This window comes from Lucilia sericata, unplaced genomic scaffold (genome assembly GCF_015586225.1).
Source record: "Lucilia sericata isolate MDLA Ls3-8-SP2 unplaced genomic scaffold, ASM1558622v1 Contig000748F_arrow, whole genome shotgun sequence".
NCBI lineage: Eukaryota > Metazoa > Arthropoda > Insecta > Diptera > Calliphoridae > Lucilia > Lucilia sericata.
Window position 1 is genome coordinate 77,585 of NW_023994745.1, and position 22,284 is coordinate 99,868.

The 22,284-nt window shown below is 32.8% G+C and overlaps 1 protein-coding gene across 1 annotated transcript; it reads right to left on the reverse strand.

Annotated features, from left to right (window-relative positions):
- Positions 1–3,329: 3,329 nt before the first annotated feature.
- On the reverse strand, positions 3,330–7,338 carry LOC119607784. Its single transcript, XM_037961891.1, has 2 exons — positions 4,756–7,338; positions 3,330–4,652 (listed from the first exon to the last, which is right to left on the reverse strand). The coding sequence occupies exons 1-2, from the start codon at positions 7,336–7,338 to the stop codon at positions 3,330–3,332; spliced, it is 3,906 nt and encodes a 1,301-aa protein (XP_037817819.1).
- Positions 7,339–22,284: the final 14,946 nt, after the last annotated feature.

Sequence of the window (22,284 nt, forward strand, 5' to 3'; positions counted from 1 at the left end):
ATGTGTGTTTTTACAAATTGGTCAATTTGATAGATCGGTAGAATTATTGTTCTATGTTTAATAAACGCAGTAATCTGAGGTTCCGATATGGTTGCAATTAACTTTGGCAGTTTTCGTGCTAGGACATGCACCATTTTAAAGCATTAAAATTGCCATTTGTTTTGGTATATAATTTATTGCATAATGTATTTTTAGAAAATTGCAAATTGGATAGATCGGTAGAATTATTTTCCCAGGTTTAAAAAGGCGGTAATTTGAGGTTCCGATATGGTTGTGAATAACTTTGACTGTTTTCATGCTATGACAGTTGTTTGGGGCCAAATCGGTAATCCCGGTTGTTACCTCTTAGTTGCTGAGCTGGTTCCTAGGTGCTGGTTGTTGGCAAACTGTCTCCGGCAGCCGTCCACTTGGTTTTCTCTTGATGCGGCAGGTCAGGGCCAAATGTGTTTTTATATACACACAAACACTTGTTGTTGTGTTGCCAAAAAACAACCCTTATTTTTATTTTATTAAAAAGCTTTGTTTACTTCTTTTCTTTTGTATTTCTGTTTATTTTATTTAAGTTCACTTTTCCTTTTGTTTTTATTTAATTAAACTTTAATTTTATTTTAATTCTTAAACTTTTATTTTATTTCAATTTCTTTTATTAATTTTGCACTTGTTGTCTGTCCGGTGGTTGAAAAGCAATGAGAATAAAAAAAATGTGTCAAGCCCTTTGACATAAAGAGCAACGCAAACTCACTACACTAAAGTGGGGAGTTGCCATATAATGCATATTGTTCTAGCGATTTTACACATAGAGAAAATATAAACTATGTGTTACACTAGACAGACACAAACATACCGCCCACCTTGCAACGGTAGTGCAAAATATAAAATCAAATACAAAATTAGATATAAGTAATATAACAAATTCAATTATGTTATCTAGAGCAACAAATTAACATTTTAAGTTCATTATTGTTAATTATAAAAAAGGAATAACAAAAGTTAACAAATATAATTAACATATGAGAACAATTCAAGTATATAAAAAATAATAGTACATTCAAATGTTTTTAAGTGTAACGTTAAAGAGTACATATCAAACAAAATGTAAATAATACTTTAAAGCCTTTTGAGGGCAACAAATTATAGCATAAATAATATACTTCAGGTTCTTTTGACACCTTCTCCAAAATATGCTATGCCGAATATGGTATTCTGGGCATATAGTTGTCCTGGGCGACTCATAGCTGGTCCAATCAGAATTCTGCTCATAGTATCAGCTCCTAGGATAAGCTGGTAAGGTCAACTAATATGCCAGTGTACGTCCGCATTGGCACGGTCTACAGTTGTTGGACGTAGATATTTGTCTGCTCGCTCCACATTAACAATAGGGCTTCGGCCGTAAATCTTGTCTTCTAAAATACATTCAACCGTTATGCGACGTTTCTTCTCGCGACGATGGTATACAACGATGTCAGTACGTCCTTTAGAAATCCGTAAGCCCAATTCTTCGACTTCACGTTTCATGATTGCTGACCTGGCCGCTGTTGGATCTATTAATGCTCTAATGAAGACGTCAGTATCATGATTGGTGACTACCCGTATCAACGCTGTCATGGGAAACCAAATACGGCCCTGCGGCAAAGGGTGCAACCAAGTATTATGGTCCTGCATACAGCGACGGCACCGATCTATACTTCTACAATTCGCTCGGCTGTGCGACTGAGCCAGGCAGTTATAACATAACAAGTTTTGGGCAACAACTCGAAGCTTTAGCTCCACGGGCATCACAATAAAACGTGAACACTGTCGTATGGCGTGAAGGCGATTACAAAGCGGGCAACCATAATCGGTGTTGAAGTCCATTTTTATACCCTACACCACTATAGTGGGGAGGGTATTATGCGTTTGTGCTGATGTTTGTAACACCCAAAAATATTGGTCCTACACCCACCTTAAAGTATACCAATCGACTCAGAATCACTTCCTGAGTCGATTAAGCTATGTCCGTCTGTCCGTCCGTCCGTCTGTCTGTGTGTCCATGTAAACCTTGTGCGCACTCTACAGGTCGCAATTTTTGAGATAATTTGATGAAATTTGGAACATGCACTTCTCTTGGTCCAAGGACGAACGCTATTGAAAATGGTTGAAATCGGTCCATTATTTCACCTAGCCCCCATACAACCAGACCCCCCGAATAGGGCTTTTGACCTCATAATTATGTTAAATGATCTGCTATCTCTACAAAAATTGGAAAAGTTTAGTTTTATATATGTCTTAATAATTCTAGTGATTTTCGTAAAGATCGGGCATTATTTGACCCTAGCCCCCATACAAAGTCCCCCTCAGAAAATGACTTGAATGTCCACAATTCACTTATAAACAGTAGTATCACGATGAAATTTGGCACAAATGAGTTTTATATAAACATAATTCCCAACAATAAATTTTATAGGGATCGGACCAAGTTTTACTCTAGCCCCCATATAAGCGGACCTTCCGATTTGGGCCTTTTAGCTCATAACTTTGTCAAATACACTACTATCTCTCCAAAAATCGGCACAACTAAGTTGGATATAATTATAAATAACACTGTCGATTTTTATAATGATCGGGCATTATTTGACCCTATCCCCTATACAAAATCCCCTTCAGGAAATGACTTGAATGTCCACAATTCACTTATAAACACTAGTATCAATATGAAATTTACCACAAATAGATTTTATATAAACATTTTATATAAAATGTCGACATTAAATTTTATAAGGATCGGACCAATTTTTTCCCTAGCCCCCATACAACCGGACCTACCGATTAGGGCCTCTTAGCTCATGACTACGATAAATATACTACTATCTTCCCAAAAATTGGCACAACTAAGTTTGATATGTAATTATAAATAACACTGTAATTTTTCGCCATGATCGGAACAATGTGTTGATGTTTGTAGCACTCAAAAATATTTGTCCTTATTAAGCTATGTCCGTCTTTGTGACCGTGTAAAACTTGTGTGCACGCAACAGATCGCAATTTTGAATATAATTTGTTAAAATGTGTCACATACTATTCTCTTGATCCACTGACGATGGCTGTTGAAAATGATTAAAATCGGTCTTCTATTTTTCCTAGTCAGCATACAACCGAACATGAACAGACATTATTTGGAACCTATATAAGATTAACAGAAATGCGTAATTATTGAAATTAATCACATTTAATATTGGCAATTGGTGTAGGGTATCATATGGTCGGCCACGCCCGACTATAATTTCTTACTTGTTTTTTAATCTAGAAGTTTAAATGAGCAACTTTATTTTAGAAAAGGTGATATTGAATTATTAATCAGTGCAATTAGGGAGTAAAACTAATTTGTGTATCGGTCGAGTGATTTCGCCATTTTGAGTTTTAAGGTCAGCCACTCGAACTTTACCGTCAGAACCATGATAAACTTTTACAACACGACCTAAGCGCCATTCAGTTGGACAACAAGGTTCACTTTTAAGAACAACGAGGTCATTTTCTTTTAAGTCTATTTGGGGACTTTTCCATTTATTACGCTTGTGCAACTCTTTTAAATATTCGTCTTTCCAACGGTGACAAATTTCTTGCTGCAATGCTTTGATTTTTCGCCAACGGTTTACTATACTAATTGGCGAGCTAAGCTCTTCAGGTTCAGCAGGAGTAAGAATAGCAGAGCCTATTAAAAAATGACCAGGAGTAAGAGCGGGCAAATCATCGATGCTGTCGGACGTAGGGCCAAGAGGACGCGAATTGAGACACGATTCTATCTTTGCCAAAAGTGTCGAAAACTCTTCAAACGTATATTTCATTTGTCCAGCTGACTTTTTAAAGTGCATTTTCAAACTTTTTACTCCTGCCTCCCACAGTCCTCCTATATGAGGAGCTGCTGCAGGAATAAAGTGCCACTCAAGATGTTGATGACCATATTTTTCTACTGCCGAATCACGTAATTCTTCTATATGTTTTTCGAAGTTATTTTCAAGTTCTCTTGCAGCGCCAACAAAATTCCTTCCATTATCAGAGAAAATGCGACTAGGGCAACCACGACGAGCAACAAATCGAGCCAAAGCTGCTAGAAATGCAGGAGTGGACAAATCGCTAACGGCCTCAATGTGAATCGCCTTAGTAGAGAAACAAACAAATAGACACACGTAGCCTTTAGTGATACGGCAATATCGACCAGTGAAACTTTTGATTTCAAATGGGCCGGCAAAATCAACACCTGTGTTAGTAAAAGGGCGACTTAAAGTAGTTCTTTCTTCAGGTAGCACTGCCATGATCTGATTTTGAAGCTTTTTTCTATGTATAACGCAGATTTTACAGTTGTGGATGACCGTTTTTATTAGATTTTTAGCCTTTATAATCCAACACTCCTGACGTACGACATTTAGGACTAAACGAGGGCCTCCATGTAAGACCATATTGTGGACAAACTCAACGTAAAGTCGTGCTAATCTACTAGTATATGCAAGTATTACGGGATGTCGTTCATTGTATGACAAACATTTTGTAGAGCCAAGACGACCATTAGCACGAATAATACCATTTTTGTCTAAGAAAGGCATAAGCGTTAATAAAGGACTACGAGAGTCAATTTTCTTTTTCGATGACAGACAACTAAACTCATCAGAAAAGTGCGACTGTTGAGAGAGAAAAAATAGCCGATTTCGTACAAATACAAGTTCTTGAGCGGAAATTGCTTTTGCTCGCAAGATTAAAAAATCTAAATATATAAGCAATAACATGATATGCTCTGGGCAAACTTGAGAAACGGTCCAGTATATCTTCTCGTTCAGCGGATCTAGCAATATTAACTTGCACTTGTTTCGATTCTTCTACTGTTTCGAATTCTAATGGACCTTCGGGCCACGACGATTTGTTTAATCTGAGCCAATCAGGACCATGCCACCAAAGTTTGTTTTCTCTTAAATCCGAAGGTATCAGCCCCCGGGTTGCTAGATCGGCAGGATTGTGATTAGAAGCTACGTGAAACCAATTTTTGTTTCCTACTTTTTCTAATATTGTTGCTACCTTATTTGCAACAAAGGTTTTCCAATTACATGGCGGTTTTCGTAACCAAGCAAGAACTATTGTCGAATCGGACCACAAATATAAATTATACGTATGCAATTTGAAATTGGGGATTACGCTGTTTACTAAATTGGCTAAAAGAACTGCGCCACACAACTCTAAACGCGGCAAAGATGGCCTTTTAACTGGAGCCACTTTTGTTTTGCCAATTAGTAGATTTACATAAACTTTATCACCATTCACAATACGTATATATAGTGTAGCTGCGTAAGCTAACTCAGAAGAGTCACAAAAGCCATGAAATTCAATATAAGAACTAGGCGTATATTGAACCCAACGATCAAGTTTAATTGTATCAATCTCATTATAATTAGAAATGAATGTCTTCCATTTTTGTAGAGCCACAGGTTTTATATGTTCGTCCCAGTCTATTTTGTCGAGCCACATTTGCTGCATCAAAATCTTTGCTGTTATAATCACTGGGGCCAACCAACCTGCTGGATCAAATAGCCTTGCTATAATTGAGAGTACTTCCCTCTTTGTATAAGCTGTTTTGAACTTAATCTTCTCAGTTGTAAAATAAAAGTAATCTTCTGCCGCATTCCAACGGACACCGAGTGTTTTAGCATTACTTTTATCATCGAGCGACAAAAAAGAAGAGTTAAGAAGATGTTCTTGGGGCAAATTTTTTAAAATTTGTTTAGAGTTTGAGGCCCATTTTCTCAACTCAAACCCAGCTGTACCCAATATACCAATTAATTGGTCTCGTGCCTCCAAAGCATCAGGGATCGAATGAGCTCCAACAAGAGCATCATCAACATACATTGACTCACGAAGAATTCTTGAGCCTAGCGGAAAACATCGTTCTTCATCGTCAGCTAACTGTAAAAGCGTTCTAAGGGCCAAAAAGGGGGCACAATTAACGCCAAAAGTGACGGTGTTCAACTGATAATCTTCGATTTGGGTTTCACTAGGACTACGAAAAACTATCTTCTGATACTGTCTATGTTCAGATTTTAATAAAATTTGTCGATACATTTTGGATATATCTGCATTAAAGACAAACTGAAAGAGTCGCCATTTTAGAATTAGGGCTACTAAATCAGCTTGCAATATAGGGCCTACAAACAGCAAATCGTTAAGACTGTTACCATTAGAAGACGAGCTTGAAGCATTAAAAACAATTCTTAACTTTGTGGTGGTACTGTCAGGCTTAAAAACTCCATGGTGAGGTAAATAATAACTCGGACTACTTTCTGAATTTTCAATTTTCTCCATGTGTCCCAAAGCTATGTATTCTTTTAAAACCTCATCATATTGAGCCTTAAATTCAGGATTTCGCATTAAAACCTTTTCATTTCTTAAATATTGACTGAGAGCAATATGACGATTTGGGCCAAGTGACGAAAAAGTATCTTTAAAGGGCAAACAAACTATATATCTTCCTTCAGAATTTCTTGTGGAAGTAGAAAGATAGATCTCTTCACATTTTTTATCCTCTTCTGATAAAATCTTTCTACGAGAAACTTCTTCTAACTCCCAAAACTTTGTTAACTGATCGTCAATGGAAACTTTTGTCATATAATTGGTTATTGAAAAACGTGAGGAATCATTACTTGGAGTTGGGCCTGTGACAATCCAGCCAAAAATTGTCTCTTGGGCCACTAAAGATTCGAAAATTCCATGTTGAACTCCATCACGAAGAATTAGGGGATACAAATCACCTCCTAACAATAAGTCTATTTCACTGCTTTCATAAAACTTGGGGTCAGCATAATTCAGATTGGGCAAATCTATATTCTTTGGAGGCTTAAATGTATGTGTAGGTACATTTCCTGTTACACGAGTAACTACTAAAGCCTGAATATTTAGAGATACATTTTGATCAAACAGAGAAACAATTATAAAGTTCGCAATCTTTGAAGATTTGCTTACTAATTCTCCTCCTAAACCAGTAATTTCTGCGGAAACTGGCTTATTGGGCAACTTCAATACAGTTTGTATTCTCTGAGAAACAAAACTTTCATCCGAACAAGGATCTATGAGTGCTCGAACTTTGTAATAGGAACCACAACTAATTATATTGACCCAAGCTGTAGCCAACATCACTTTCTTAGCTACTGATGTGTGATGTGACTGAACAACACCAGACGGACCTGCGATATTAGTGGACTGTAATTGATTTGTATTTGTGGACTGTATTTGTTGGACAGAACTATTTTGACTTTCGCCCTGAAATCTAGTATTTCCTTGATTTTGGCTATTATTGTTTTTATTTACAAAATCCCTATGCATTAAAGTATGGTGCTTCCTTTTGCACTTGGAGCAACCGTTTGTGCTACTACAATCACCATGTTGAGGCAATTAAAACAATAACGAAATTTTTTCAAAGTAGAAACACGATTTCTATAATCCATATTCAAAAATCTGGTACAGGAGCTGATTTTATGGTTTTCTTTGCATAATTTGCAAAAAATGGTTTCAACTTTAGTATTATGGGCCTTAAATTGTTTTACTTTAGTTGATGTATGGTTATTGTTACTATTAAGTGCCGATTGGGAACCACTGGGATTTGAATTGTTTATAGCTATGATATCTGATACACTTTCAAGGGCATGAAATCTATCGGTGAGAAAATTATTTAATTCTTCCCATTTGGGAACCTCTGTTTTGTTCTTGAACGATTGTTCCCACAGATTAAGTGAACATTCTGAGAGACGGGATGAGCATTGGAATACAAAAATAGGGTCCCATGAATTAATATCTACATTGTATAACTTAAGGATAGCCATACAATTATTGATCTCCCTTTGAAGTCTTTTAATTTCACTAGCCGATTCTTGTTGACAAGGAGCTAAATTAAAGAGCAACTTCAATTGACTATTAATCAAAACCCGTTTATTTTCATACTGAATTTTCAAATTATTCCAAGCTATCTCAAAATTTTCTGCTGTCAGGGCAACATTTCTATTTATATCCCTTGCCTCACCATCAGTTTTTCTAAACAAGTAAAATAACTTTTCTACAGGGCTAAGTCTTGTATTGTTTATGTAAATCGCAGTAAACATATCCCTAAAGGTGGGCCACGAAACGTAATCCCAATGAAAAACACCAGTATCACAAGGAGGTACGGATATGGAACCACAAAGATTGGGAATTGCTGATTCTACATTTTCTTCAGTTTTTTTACCTAAGTTTGCTTTTGCTTTGGAAATAATGTTAATACATCTTATATATGTCTTGCGGACCTGCGGATGCTTTGTTTGTACCATTAACAATTCTTTCTTTTTTTCTATTGTGACATCAGAACAATCACTATAAATGCTTTTATAATTTTCCCATGATTTATCTAATTCTGATCTTTCAAAATCAAAAGCATCGTCCGTGTAACTAGAAAAATCTTCAGCTTTAAGCATAACCTCAAAGCTGATTAATTCATCCGCAGCCACTATGTATTTTTCAAAAATCGACATATTTTAATTTATTTAAGAGAACCACAAAAATATATTTCCAAAAATTTAAAACAAATCACAGAGTCACAAACTTCTTTAAATAAAATCAAGAAATGAAAAGAGAAACTGAAGTTTTTTAACACCATACAAAGTTAAAGAGAACCACAAAACTTTATTTTCCAATAAAAGAATTAAAGAGAACCACTAAGTTAAAATGCGCCAAAATCACAATTTCCAATAAGTTTAAAAACTTGAGAAAAAAGATGGACGACAAATTTATTTAGGTTCCAAAAATAAAACAACAAATACAAATGACCGTAAGGAAAAACGGCGGCTTAATGTAAAAGTTCACGATGTAATTTCAAAAAGTTACACAACCTCACTTTTTCCGAGCCACAAATAATGAACCACAATATATGCATATGAAACACTTTGCACTTTAATAATTTCAATTTACGGGAGAAGGACCAATGTTTGGGGCCAAATCGGGATTCCCGGTTGTTACCTCTTAGTTGCTGAGCTGGTTCCTAGGTGCTGGTTGTTGGCAAACTGTCTCCGGCAGCCGTCCACTTGGTTTTCTCTTGATGCGGCAGGTCAGGGCCAAATGTGTTTTTATATACACACAAACACTTGTTGTTGTGTTGCCAAAAAACAACCCTTATTTTTATTTTATTAAAAAGCTTTGTTTACTTCTTTTCTTTTGTATTTCTGTTTATTTTATTTAAGTTCACTTTTCCTTTTGTTTTTATTTAATTAAACTTTAATTTTATTTTAATTCTTAAACTTTTATTTTATTTCAATTTCTTTTATTAATTTTGCACTTGTTGTCTGTCCGGTGGTTGAAAAGCAATGAGAATAAAAAAAAATGTGTCAAGCCCTTTGACATAAAGAGCAACGCAAACTCACCACACTAAAGTGGGGAGTTGCCATACAATGCATATTGTTCTAGCGATTTTACACATAGAGAAAATATAAACTATGTGTTACACTAGACAGACACAAACAACAGTCAATTATGCATCATTTTAGAGCATTATGATTGCACTTTAATTTGGTATATCATTTGTAGCATAATGTGTTCGTCTAAAAAATGGTCAATTTGATGGATCGGTAGAATTATTGTTCTATGTTTAAAAACGCGGTAATTTGAGGTTCCGATATGGTTGCAAATAACTTTGACAGTTTTCGTGCTAGGGCAATAGTTTATGCATCATTTTAAAGCATAAGAGTTGCACTTTATTTTGGTGTATAACTTGTGGCATAATGAATTTTTACAAAAATTGGATAGATCGGTATATTTATTGGTACAGGTTCAAAAATGCGGTAATTTAAGGCTCCGATATGGTTGCAAATATCTTTTATAGTTTTCATGTTATAACAGTCGTTTATACATCTTTTTATTGCACTATAGTTGCCATTTGCTTTGGTATATAATTTATTCCATAATATATTTTTATAAAATGGCCAATTGGATAGATCGGTAGAATTATTTTCACAGCTTTAAAAACGCGGTAGTTTGAGGTTCCGATATGGTTGCAAATAACATTGACAGTTTTCATGCTAGGGCAATAGTTTAGGCATCATTTTAAAGCATAAGAGTTGCACTTTATTTTGGTGTATAATTTGTGGCATAATGAATTTTTACAAAAATTGGATAGATCGGTATATTTATATGTACAGGTTTTGAAATGCGGTAATTTAAGGCTCCGATATGGTTGCAAATATCTTTTATAGTTTTCATGTTATAGCAGTCGTTTATATATCTTTTTATTGCATTATAGTTGCCATTTGTTTTGGTATATAATTTATTGCATAATGTATTTTTAGAAAATGGCCAATTGGATAGATCGGTAGAATTATTTTCCCAGGTTTAAAAACGCGGTAATTTGAGGTTCCGATATGGTTGTGAATAACTTTGACAGTTTTCATGCTATGACAGTCATTTATGCATCATTTTAAAGCATTACAGTTGCACTTTGTTTTGGTGTATAATTTGTGGCATAATGAATTTTTACAAAAATTGGATAGATCGGTATATTTATTGGTACAGGTTTAAAAATGCGGTAATTTAAGGCTCCGATATGGTTGCAAATAACTTTTATAGTTTTCATGTTATAACAGTCGTTTATACATCTTTTTATTGCATTATAGTTGCCATTTGTTTTGGTACATAATTTATTGCATAATATATTTTTAGAAAATGGCCAATTGGATAGATCGATAGAATTATTTTCACAGGTTTAAAAAGGCGGTAATTTGAGGTTTCGATATGGTTGTGAATAACTTTGACAGTTTTCATGCTATGACAGTCATTTATGCATCATTTTAAAGCATTATGATTGCACTTTAATTTGGTATATCATTTGTGGCATAATGTTTTCGTCTAAAAAATGGTCAGCTTGATGGATCGGTAGAATCATTGTTCTATGTTTAAAAACGCGATAATTTGAGGTTCCGATATGGTTGCAAATAACATTGACAGTTTTCATGCTATGACAGTCATTTATGCATCATTTTAAAGCATTATGATTGCACTTTAATATGGTATATCATTTGTAGCATAATGTGTGTTTTTACAAATTGGTCAATTTGATAGATCGGTAGAATTATTGTTCTATGTTTATTAAACGCAGTAATCTGAGGTTCCGATATGGTTGCAATTAACTTTGGTAGTTTTCGTGCTAGGACAGTCGTTTATGCACCATTTTAAAGCATTAAAATTGCCATTTGTTTCGGTATATAATTTATTGCATAATGTATTTTTAGAAAATGACCAATTGGATAGATCGGTAGAATTATTTTCCCAGGTTTAAAAAGGCGGTAATTTGAGGTTCCGATATGGTTGCAAATAACTTTGACAGTTTTCATGCTAGGGCAATAGTTTAGGCATCATTTTAAAGCATAAGAGTTGCACTTTATTTTGGTGTATAATTTGTGGCGTAATGAATTTTTACAAAAATTGGATAGATCGGTATATTTATTGGTACAGGTTCAAAAATGCGGTAATTTAAGGCTCCGATATGGTTGCAAATAACTTTTATAGTTTTCATGTTATAACAGTCGTTTATATATCTTTTTATTGCACTATAGTTGTCATTTGCTTTGGTATATAATTTATTCCATAATATATTTTTAGAAAATGGCCAATTGGATAGATCGGTAGAATTATTTTCACAGCTTTAAAAACGCGGTAGTTTTAGGTTCCGATATGGTTGCAAATAACATTGACAGTTTTCATGCTATGACAATCATTTATGCACCATTTTTAAGCATTATGATTGCACTTTAATATGGAACATAATTTGTTGCATAATGTGTGTTTTTACAAATTGGTCAATTGATAGATCGGTGGAATTATTGTTCTATGTTTAATAAACGCTGTAATTTGAGGTTCCGATATGGTTGCAATTAACTTTGGCAGTTTTCGTGCTAGGACAGTCATTTATGCACCATTTTAAAGCATTAAAATTGCCATTTGTTTTGGTATATAATTTATTGCATAATGTATTTTTAGAAAATGGCCAATTGGGTAGATCGGTAGAATTATTTTCCCAGGTTTAAAAAGGCGGTAATTTGAGGTTCCGATATGGTTGCGAATAACTTTGACAGTTTTCATGCTATGGCAATAATTTATGCATCACTTTAATGCGTTACGTTTGTACTTTAACTTGGTATATCATTTGTGGCAAAATGTGTTCTTCTAAAAAATTGTAAATTCGATGGATCGGTAGAATTGTTGTTCTATGTTTAAAAACGCTATGATTTGAGTTTCCGATATGGTTGCAAATAACTTTGACAGTTTTCATGCCAGGACAATCGATTATGCATCATTTTAAAGCATTACAGTTGCACTTTGTTTTGGTGTATAATTTGTGGCATAATGAATTTTTACAAAAATTGGATAGATCGGTATATTTATTGGTACAGGTTTAAAAATGCGGTAATTTAAGGCTCCGATATGGTTGCAAATAACTTTTTTTTATAACAGTCCTTTATATATCTTTTTATTGCATTATAGTTGCCACTTGTTTTGGTATATAATTTATTGCATAATATATTTTTAGAAAATGGCCAATTGGATAGATCGATAGAATTATTTTCACAGCTTTAAAAACGCGGTAATTTGAGGTTCCGATATGGCTGCAAATAACATTGACAGTTTTCACGCTATAACAGTCATTTATGCATCATTTTAAAGCATTATGATTGCACTTTAATATGGTATATTTTTGTAGCATAATGTGTGTTTTTACAAATTGGTCAATTTGATAGATCGGTAGAATTATTGTTCTATGTTTAATAAACGCAGTAATCTCAGGTTCCGATATGGTTGCAATTACCTTTGGCAGTTTTCGTGCTAGGACAGTCGTTTATGCATTAAAATTGCCAATTGTTTTGGTATATAATTTATTGCATAATGTATTTTTAGAAAATGGCTAATTGGATAGATCGGTAGAATTATTTTCCCAGGTATAAAAACGCGGTAATTTGAGGTTCCGATATGGTTGTGAATAACTTTGACAGTTTTCATGCTATGACAGTCATTTATGCATCATTTTAAAGCATTACAGTTGCACTTTGTTTTGGTGTATAATTTGTGGCATAATGAATTTTTACAAAAATTGGATAGATCGGTATATTTATTGGTACAGGTTTAAAAATGCGGTAATTTAAGGCTCCGATATGGTTGCAAATAACTTTTTTTATAACAGTCCTTTATATATCTTTTTATTGCATTATAGTTGCCACTTGTTTTGGTATATAATTTATTGCATAATATATTTTTAGAAAATGCCCAATTGGATAGATCGGTAGAATTATTTTCACAGCTTTAAAAACGCGGTAATTTGAGGTTCCGATATGGCTGCAAATAACATTGACAGTTTTCACGCTATAGCAGTCATTTATGCATCATTTTAAAGCATTATGATTGCACTTTAATATGGTATATCATTTGTAGCATAATGTGTGTTTTTACAAATTGGTCAATTTGATAGATCGGTAGAATTATTGTTCTATGTTTAATAAACGCAGTAATCTGAGGTTCCGATATGGTTGCAATTAACTTTGGCAGTTTTCGTGCTAGGTCAGTCGTTTATGCATTAAAATTGCCATTTGTTTTGGTATATAATTTATTGCATAATGTATTTTTAGAAAATGGCCAATTGGATAGATCGGTAGAATTATTTTCCCAGGTTTAAAAACGCGGTAATTTGAGGTTCCGATATGGTTGTGAATAACTTTGAGAGTCTTCATGCTATCATTTTAAAGCATTATGATTGCACTTTAATTTGGTATATCATTTGTGGCATAATGTGTTCGTCTAAAAAATGGTCAATTTGATGGATCGGTAGAATTATTGTTCTATGTTTAAAAACGCGATAATTTGAGGTTCCGATATGGTTGCAAATAACATTGACAGTTTTCATGCTATGACAGTCATTTATGCATCATTTTAAATCATTATGATTGCACTTTAATATGGTATATCATTTGTAGCATAATGTGTGTTTTTACAAATTGGTCAATTTGATAGATCGGTAGAATTATTGTTCTATGTTTAATAAACGCAGTAATCTGAGGTTCCGATATGGTTGTGAATAACTTTGACAGTTTTCATGCTAGGGCAATAGTTTAGGCATCATTTTAAAGCATAAGAGTTGCACTTTATTTTGGTGTATAATTTGTGGCATAATGAATTTTTACAAAAATTGGATAGATCGGTATATTTATTGGTACAGGTTCAAAAATGCGGTAATTTAAGGCTCCGATATGGTTGCAAATAACTTTTATAGTTTTCATGTTATAACAGTCGTTTATATATCTTTTTATTGCACTATAATTGCCATTTGCTTTGGTATATAATTTATTCCATAATATATTTTTAGAAAATGGCCAATTGGATAGATCGGTAGAATTATTTTCACAGCTTTAAAAACGCGGTAGTTTGAGGTTCCGATATGGTTGCAAATAACATTGACAGTTTTCATGCTATGACAGTCATTTATGCACCATTTTAAAGCATTATGATTGCACTTTTATATGGTACATAATTTGTTGCATAATGTGTGTTTTTACAAATTGGTCAATTTGATAGATCGGAAGAATTATTGTTCTATGTTTAATAAACGCTGTAATCTGAGGTTCCGATATGGTTGCAATTAACTTTGGCAGTTTTCGTGCTAGGACAGTCATTTATGCACCATTTTAAAGCATTAAAATTGCCATTTGTTTTGGTATATAATTTATTGCATAATGTATTTTTAGAAAATGGCCAATTGGTTAGATCGGTAGAATTATTTTCCCAGGTTTAAAAAGGCGGTAATTTGAGGTTCCGATATGGTTGCGAATAACTTTGACAGTTTTCATGCTATGACAATAATTTATGCATCACTTTAATGCATTACGATTGTACTTTAACTTGGTATATCATTTGTGGCAAAATGTGTTCTTCTAAAAAATTGTAAATTCGATGGATCGGTAGAATTGTTGTTCTATGTTTAAAAACGCTATGATTTGAGGTTCCGATATGGTTGCAAATAACTTTGACAGTTTTCATGCCAGGACAATCGTTTATGCATCATTTTAAAGCATTACAGTTGCACTTTGTTTTGGTGTATAATTTGTGGCATAATGAATTTTTAAAAAAATTGGATAGATCGGTATATTTATTGGTACAGGTTCAAAAATGCGGTAATTTAAGGCTCCGATATGGTTGCAAATATTTTTTATAGTTTTCATGTTATAGCAGTCCTTTATATATCTTTTTATTGCATTATAGTTGCCATTTGTTTTGGTATATAATTTATTGCATAATATATTTTTAGAAAATGGCCAATTGGATAGATCGGTAGAATTATTTTCACAGCTTTAAAAACGCGGTAATTTGAGGTTCCGATATGATATTCCGAATTTTAAAAAAAATTGGATAGATCGGTATATTTATTGGTACAGGTTCAAAAATGCGGTAATTTAAGGCTCCGATATGGTTGCAAATAACTTTGACAGTTTTCATGTTATAGCAGTCCTTTATATATCTTTTTATTGCATTATAGTTGCCATTTGTTTTGGTATATAATTTATTGCATAATATATTTTTAGAAAATGGCCAATTGGATAGATCGGTAGAATTATTTTCACAGCTTTAAAAACGCGGTAATTTGAGGTTCCGATATGGCTGCAAATAACAGTGACAATTTTCACGCTATGACAGTCATTTATGCATCATTTTAAAGCATTATGATTGCACTTTAATATGGTATATCATTTGTAGCATAATGTGTGTTTTTACAAATTGGTCAATTTGATAGATCGGTAGAATTATTGTTCTATGTTTAATAAACGCAGAAATCTGAGGTTCCGATATGGTTGTAATTAACTTTGGCAGTTTTCGTGCTAGGACAGTCGTTTATGCATTAAAATTGCCATTTGTTTTGGTATATAATTTATTGCATAATGTATTTTTAGAAAATGGCCAATTGGATAGATCGGTAGAATTATTTTCCCAGGTTTAAAAACGCGGTAATTTGAGGTTCCGATATGGTTGTGAATAACTTTGATAGTTTTCATGCTATGACAGTCATTTATGCATCATTTTAAAGCATTACAGTTGCACTTTGTTTTGGCGTATAATTTGTGGCATAATGAATTTTTACAAAAATTGGATAGATCGGTATATTTATTGGTACAGGTTTAAAAATGCGGTAATTTAAGGCTCCGATATGGTTGCAAATAACTTTTATAGTTTTCATGTTATAACAGTCGTTTATACATCTTTTTATTGCATTATAGTTGCCATTTGTTTTGGTATATAATTTATTGCATAATGTACTTTTAGAAAATGGCCAATTGGATAGATCGATAGAATTATTTTCCCAAGTTTAAAAACGCGGTAATTTGAGGTTCCGATATGGTTGTGAATAACTTTGACAGTTTTCATGCTATGACAGTCATTTATGCATCATTTTAAAGCATTATGATTGCACTTTAATTTGGTATATCATTTGTGGCATAATGTGTTCGTCTAAAAAATGGTCAATTTGATGGATCGGTAGAATTATTGTTCAATGTTTAAAAACGGGATAATTTGAGGTTCCGATATGGTTGCAAATAACGTTGACAGTTTTCATGCTATGACAGTCATTTATGCATCATTTTAAAGCATTATGATTGCACTTTAATATGGTATATCATTTGTAGCATAATGTGTGTTTTTACAAATTGGTCAATTTGATAGATCGGTAGAATTATTGTTCTATGTTTAATAAACGCAGAAATCTGAGGTTCCGATATGGTTGCAATTAACTTTGGCAGTTTTCGTGCTAGGACAGTCGTTTATGCATTAAAATTGCCACTTGTTTTGGTATATAATTTTTTGCATAATGTATTTTTAGAAAATGGCCAATTGGATAGATCGGTAGAATTATTTTCCCAGGTTTAAAAAGGCGGTAATTTGAGGTTCCGATATGGTTGCGAATAACTTTGACAGTTTTCATGCTATGACAATAATTTATGCATCACTTTAATGCATTACGATTGTACTTTAACTTGGTATATCATTTGTGGCAAAATGTGTTCTTCTAAAAAATTGTAAATTCGATGGATCGGTAGAATTGTTGTTCTATGTTTAAAAACGCTATGATTTGAGGTTCCGATATGGTTGCAAATAACTTTGACAGTTTTCATGCCAGGACAATCGTTTACGCATCATTTTAAAGCACTTTGTTTTGGTGTATAATTTGTGGCATAATGAATTTTTACAAAAATTGGATAGATCGGTATATTTATTGGTACAGGTTTAAAAATGCGGTAATTTAAGGCTCCGATATGGTTGCAAATAAATTTTATAGTTTTCATGTTATAACAGTCGTTTATACATCTTTTTATTGCATTATAGTTGCCATTTGTTTTGGTATATAATTTATTGCATAATGTATTTTTAGAAAATGGCCAATTGGATAGATCGATAGAATTATTTTCCCAGGTTTAAAAACGCGATAATTTGAGGTTCCGATATGGTTGCAAATAACATTGACAGTTTTCATGCTATGACATTCATTTATGCATCATTTTAGAGCATTATGATTGCACTTTAATATGGTATATCATTTGTAGCATAATGTGTGTTTTTACAAATTGGTCAATTTGATAGATCGGTAGAATTATTGTTCTATGTTTAATAAACGCAGTAATCTGAGGTTCCGATATGGTTGCAATTAACTTTGGCAGTTTTCGTGCTAGGATAGTCGTTTATGCACCATTTTAAAGCATTAAAATTGCCATTTGTTTTGGTATATAATTTATTGCATAATGTATTTCTAGAAAATGGCCAATTGGATAGATCGGTAGAATTATTTTCCCAGGTTTAAAAAGGCGGTAATTTGAGGTTCCGATATGGTTGTGAATAACTTTGACTGTTTTCATGCTATGACAGTCAATTATGCATCATTTTAGAGCATTATGATTGCACTTTAATTTGGTATATCATTTGTAGCATAATGTGTTCGTCTAAAAAATGGTCAATTTGATGGATCGGTAGAATTATTGTTCTATGTTTAAAAACGCGGTAATTTGAGGTTCCGATATGGTTGCAAATAACTTTGACAGTTTTCGTGCTAGGGCAATAGTTTATGCATCATTTTAAAGCATAAGAGTTGCACTTTATTTTGGTGTATAATTTGTGGCATAATGAATTTTTACAAAAATTGGATAGATCGGTATATTTATTGGTACAGGTTCAAAAATGCGGTAATTTAAGGCTCCGATATGGTTGCAAATATCTTTTATAGTTTTCATGTTATAACAGTCGTTTATACATCTTTTTATTGCACTATAGTTGCCATTTGCTTTGGTATATAATTTATTGCATAATATATTTTTATAAAATGGCCAATTGGATAGATCGGTAGAATTATTTTCACAGCTTTAAAAACGCGGTAGTTTGAGGTTCCGATATGGTTGCAAATAACATTGACAGTTTTCATGCTAGGGCAATAGTTTAGGCATCATTTTAAAGCATAAGAGTTGCACTTTATTTTGGTGTATAATTTGTGGCATAATGAATTTTTACAAAAATTGGATAGATCGGTATATTTATATGTACAGGTTTAGAAATGCGGTAATTTAAGGCTCCGATATGGTTGCAAATATCTTTTATAGTTTTCATGTTATAGCAGTCGTTTATATATCTTTTTATTGCATTATAGTTGCCATTTGTTTTGGTATATAATTTATTGCATAATGTATTTTTAGAAAATGGCCAATTGGATAGATCGGTAGAATTATTTTCCCAGGTTTAAAAACGCGGTAATTTGAGGTTCCGATATGGTTGTGAATAACTTTGACAGTTTTCATGCTATGACAGTCATTTATGCATCATTTTAAAGCATTACAGTTGCACTTTGTTTTGGTGTATAATTTGTGGCATAATGAATTTTTACAAAAATTGGATAGATCGGTATATTTATTGGTACAGGTTTAAAAATGCGGTAAATTAAGGCTCCGATATGGTTGCAAATAACTTTTATAGCTTTCATGTTATAACAGTCGTTTATACATCTTTTTATTGCATTATAGTTGCCATTTGTTTTGGTACATAATTTATTGCATAATGTATTTTTAGAAAATGGCCAATTGGATAGATCGATAGAATTATTTTCACAGGTTTAAAAAGGCGGTAATTTGAGGTTTCGATATGGTTGTGAATAACTTTGACAGTTTTCATGCTATGACAGTCATTTATGCATCATTTTAAAGCATTATGATTGCACTTTAATTTGGTATATCATTTGTGGCATAATGTTTTCGTCTAAAAAATGGTCAGTTTGATGGATCGGTAGAATCATTGTTCAATGTTTAAAAACGCGATAATTTGAGGTTCCGATATGGTTGCAAATAACATTGACAGTTTTCATGCTATGACAGTCATTTATGCATCATTTTAAAGTATTATGATTGCACTTTAATATGGTATATCATTTGTAGCATAATGTGTGTTTTTACAAATTGGTCAATTTGATAGATCGGTAGAATTATTGTTCTATGTTTAATAAACGCAGTAATCTGAGGTTCCGATATGGTTGCAATTAACTTTGGCAGTTTTCGTGCTAGGACAGTCGTTTATGCACCATTTTAAAGCATTAAAATTGCCATTTGTTTCGGTATATAATTTATTGCATAATGTATTTTTAGAAAATGACCAATTGGATAGATCGGTAGAATTATTTTCCCAGGTTTAAAAAGGCGGTACATGCTAGGGCAATAGTTTAGGCATCATTTTAAAGCATAAGAGTTGCACTTTATTTTGGTGTATAATTTGTGGCATAATGAATTTTTACAAAAATTGGATAGATCGGTATATTTATTGGTACAGGTTCAAAAATGCGGTAATTTAAGGCTCCGATATGGTTGCAAATAACTTTTATAGTTTTCATGTTATAACAGTCGTTTATATATCTTTTTATTGCACTATAGTTGCCATTTGCTTTGGTATATAATTTATTCCATAATATATTTTTAGAAAATGGCCAATTGGATAGATCGGTAGAATTATTTTCACAGCTTTAAAAACGCGGTAGTTTTAGGTTCCGATATGGTTGCAAATAACATTGACAGTTTTCATGCTATGACAATCATTTATGCACCATTTTAAAGCATTATGATTGCACTTTAATATGGTACATAATTTGTTGCATAATGTGTGTTTTTACAAATTGGTCAATTGATAGATCGGTAGAATTATTGTTCTATGTTTAATAAACGCTGTAATCTGAGGTTCCGATATGGTTGCAAATAACTTTGACAGTTTTCGTGCTAGGACAGTCATTTATGCACCATTTTAAAGCATTAAAATTGCCATTTGTTTTGGTATATAATTTACTGCATAATGTATTTTTAGAAAATGGCCAATTGGATAGATCGGTAGAATTATTTTCCCAGGTTTAAAAAGGCGGTAATTTGAGGTTCCGATATGGTTGCGAATAACTTTGACAGTTTTCATGCTATGGCAATAATTTATGCATCACTTTAATGCGTTACGTTTGTACTTTAACTTGGTATATCATTTGTGGCAAAATGTGTTCTTCTAAAAAATTGTAAATTCGATGGATCGGTAGAATTGTTGTTCTATGTTTAAAAACGCTATGATTTGAGTTTCCGATATGGTTGCAAATAACTTTGACAGTTTTCATGCCAGGACAATCGTTTATGCATCATTTTAAAGCACTTTGCACTTTGTTTTGGTGTATAATTTGTGGCATAATGAATTTTTACAAAAATTGGATAGATCGGTATATTTATTGGTACAGGTTTAAAAATGCGGTAATTTATGGCTCCGATATGGTTGCAAATAACTTTTTTTTTTATAACAGTCCTTTATATATCTTTTTATTGCATTATAGTTGCCACTTGTTTTGGTATATAATTTATTGCATAATATATTTTTAGAAAATGGCCAATTGGATAGATCGGTAGAATTATTTTCACAGCTTTAAAAACGCGGTAATTTGAGGTTCCGATATGGCTGCAAATAACATTGACAGTTTTCACGCTATAACAGTCATTTATGCATCATTTTAAAGCATTATGATTGCACTTTAATATGGTATATCATTTGTAGCATAATGTGTGTTTTTACAAATTGGTCAATTTGATAGATCGGTAGAATTATTGTTCTATGTTTAATAAACGCAGTAATCTGAGGTTCCGATATGGTTGCAATTAACTTTGGCAGTTTTCGTGCTAGGACAGTCGTTTATGCATTAAAATTGCCAATTTTTTGGTATATAATTTATTGCATAATGTATTTTTAGAAAATGGCTAATTGGATAGATCGGTAGAATTATTTTCCCAGGTTTAAAAACGCGGTAATTTGAGGTTCCGATATGGTTGTGAATAACTTTGACAGTTTTCATGCTATGACAGTCATTTATGCATCATTTTAAAGCATTACAGTTGCACTTTGTTTTGGTGTATAATTTGTGGCATAATGAATTTTTACAAAAATTGGATAGATCGGTATATTTATTGGTACAGGTTTAAAAATGCGGTAATTTAAGGCTCCGATATGGTTGCAAATAACTTTTTTTTTTATAACAGTCCTTTATATATCTTTTTATTGCATTATAGTTGCCACTTGTTTTGGTATATAATTTATTGCATAATATATTTTTAGAAAATGCCCAATTGGATAGATCGGTAGAATTATTTTCACAGCTTTAAAAACGCGGTAATTTGAGGTTCCGATATGGCTGCAAATAACATTGACAGTTTTCACGCTATAACAGTCATTTATGCATCATTTTAAAGCATTATGATTGCACTTTAATATGGTATATCATTTGTAGCATAATGTGTGTTTTTACAAATTGGTCAATTTGATAGATCGGTAGAATTATTGTCCTATGTTTAATAAACGCAGTAATCTGAGGTTCCGATATGGTTACAATTAACTTTGGCAGTTTTCGTGCTAGGACAGTCGTTTATGCATTAAAATTGCCATTTGTTTTGGTATATAATTTATTGCATAATGTATTTTTAGAAAATGGCCAATTGGATAGATCGGTAGAATTATTTTCCCAGGTTTAAAAACGCGATAATTTGAGGTTCCGATATGGTTGTGAATAACTTTGACAGTTTTCATGCTATGATAGTCATTTATGCATCATTTTAAAGCATTACAGTTGCACTTTGTTTTGGTGTATAATTTGTGGCATAATGAATTTTTACAAAAATTGGATAGATCGGTATATTTATTGGTACAGGTTTAAAAATGCGGTAATTTAAGGCTCCG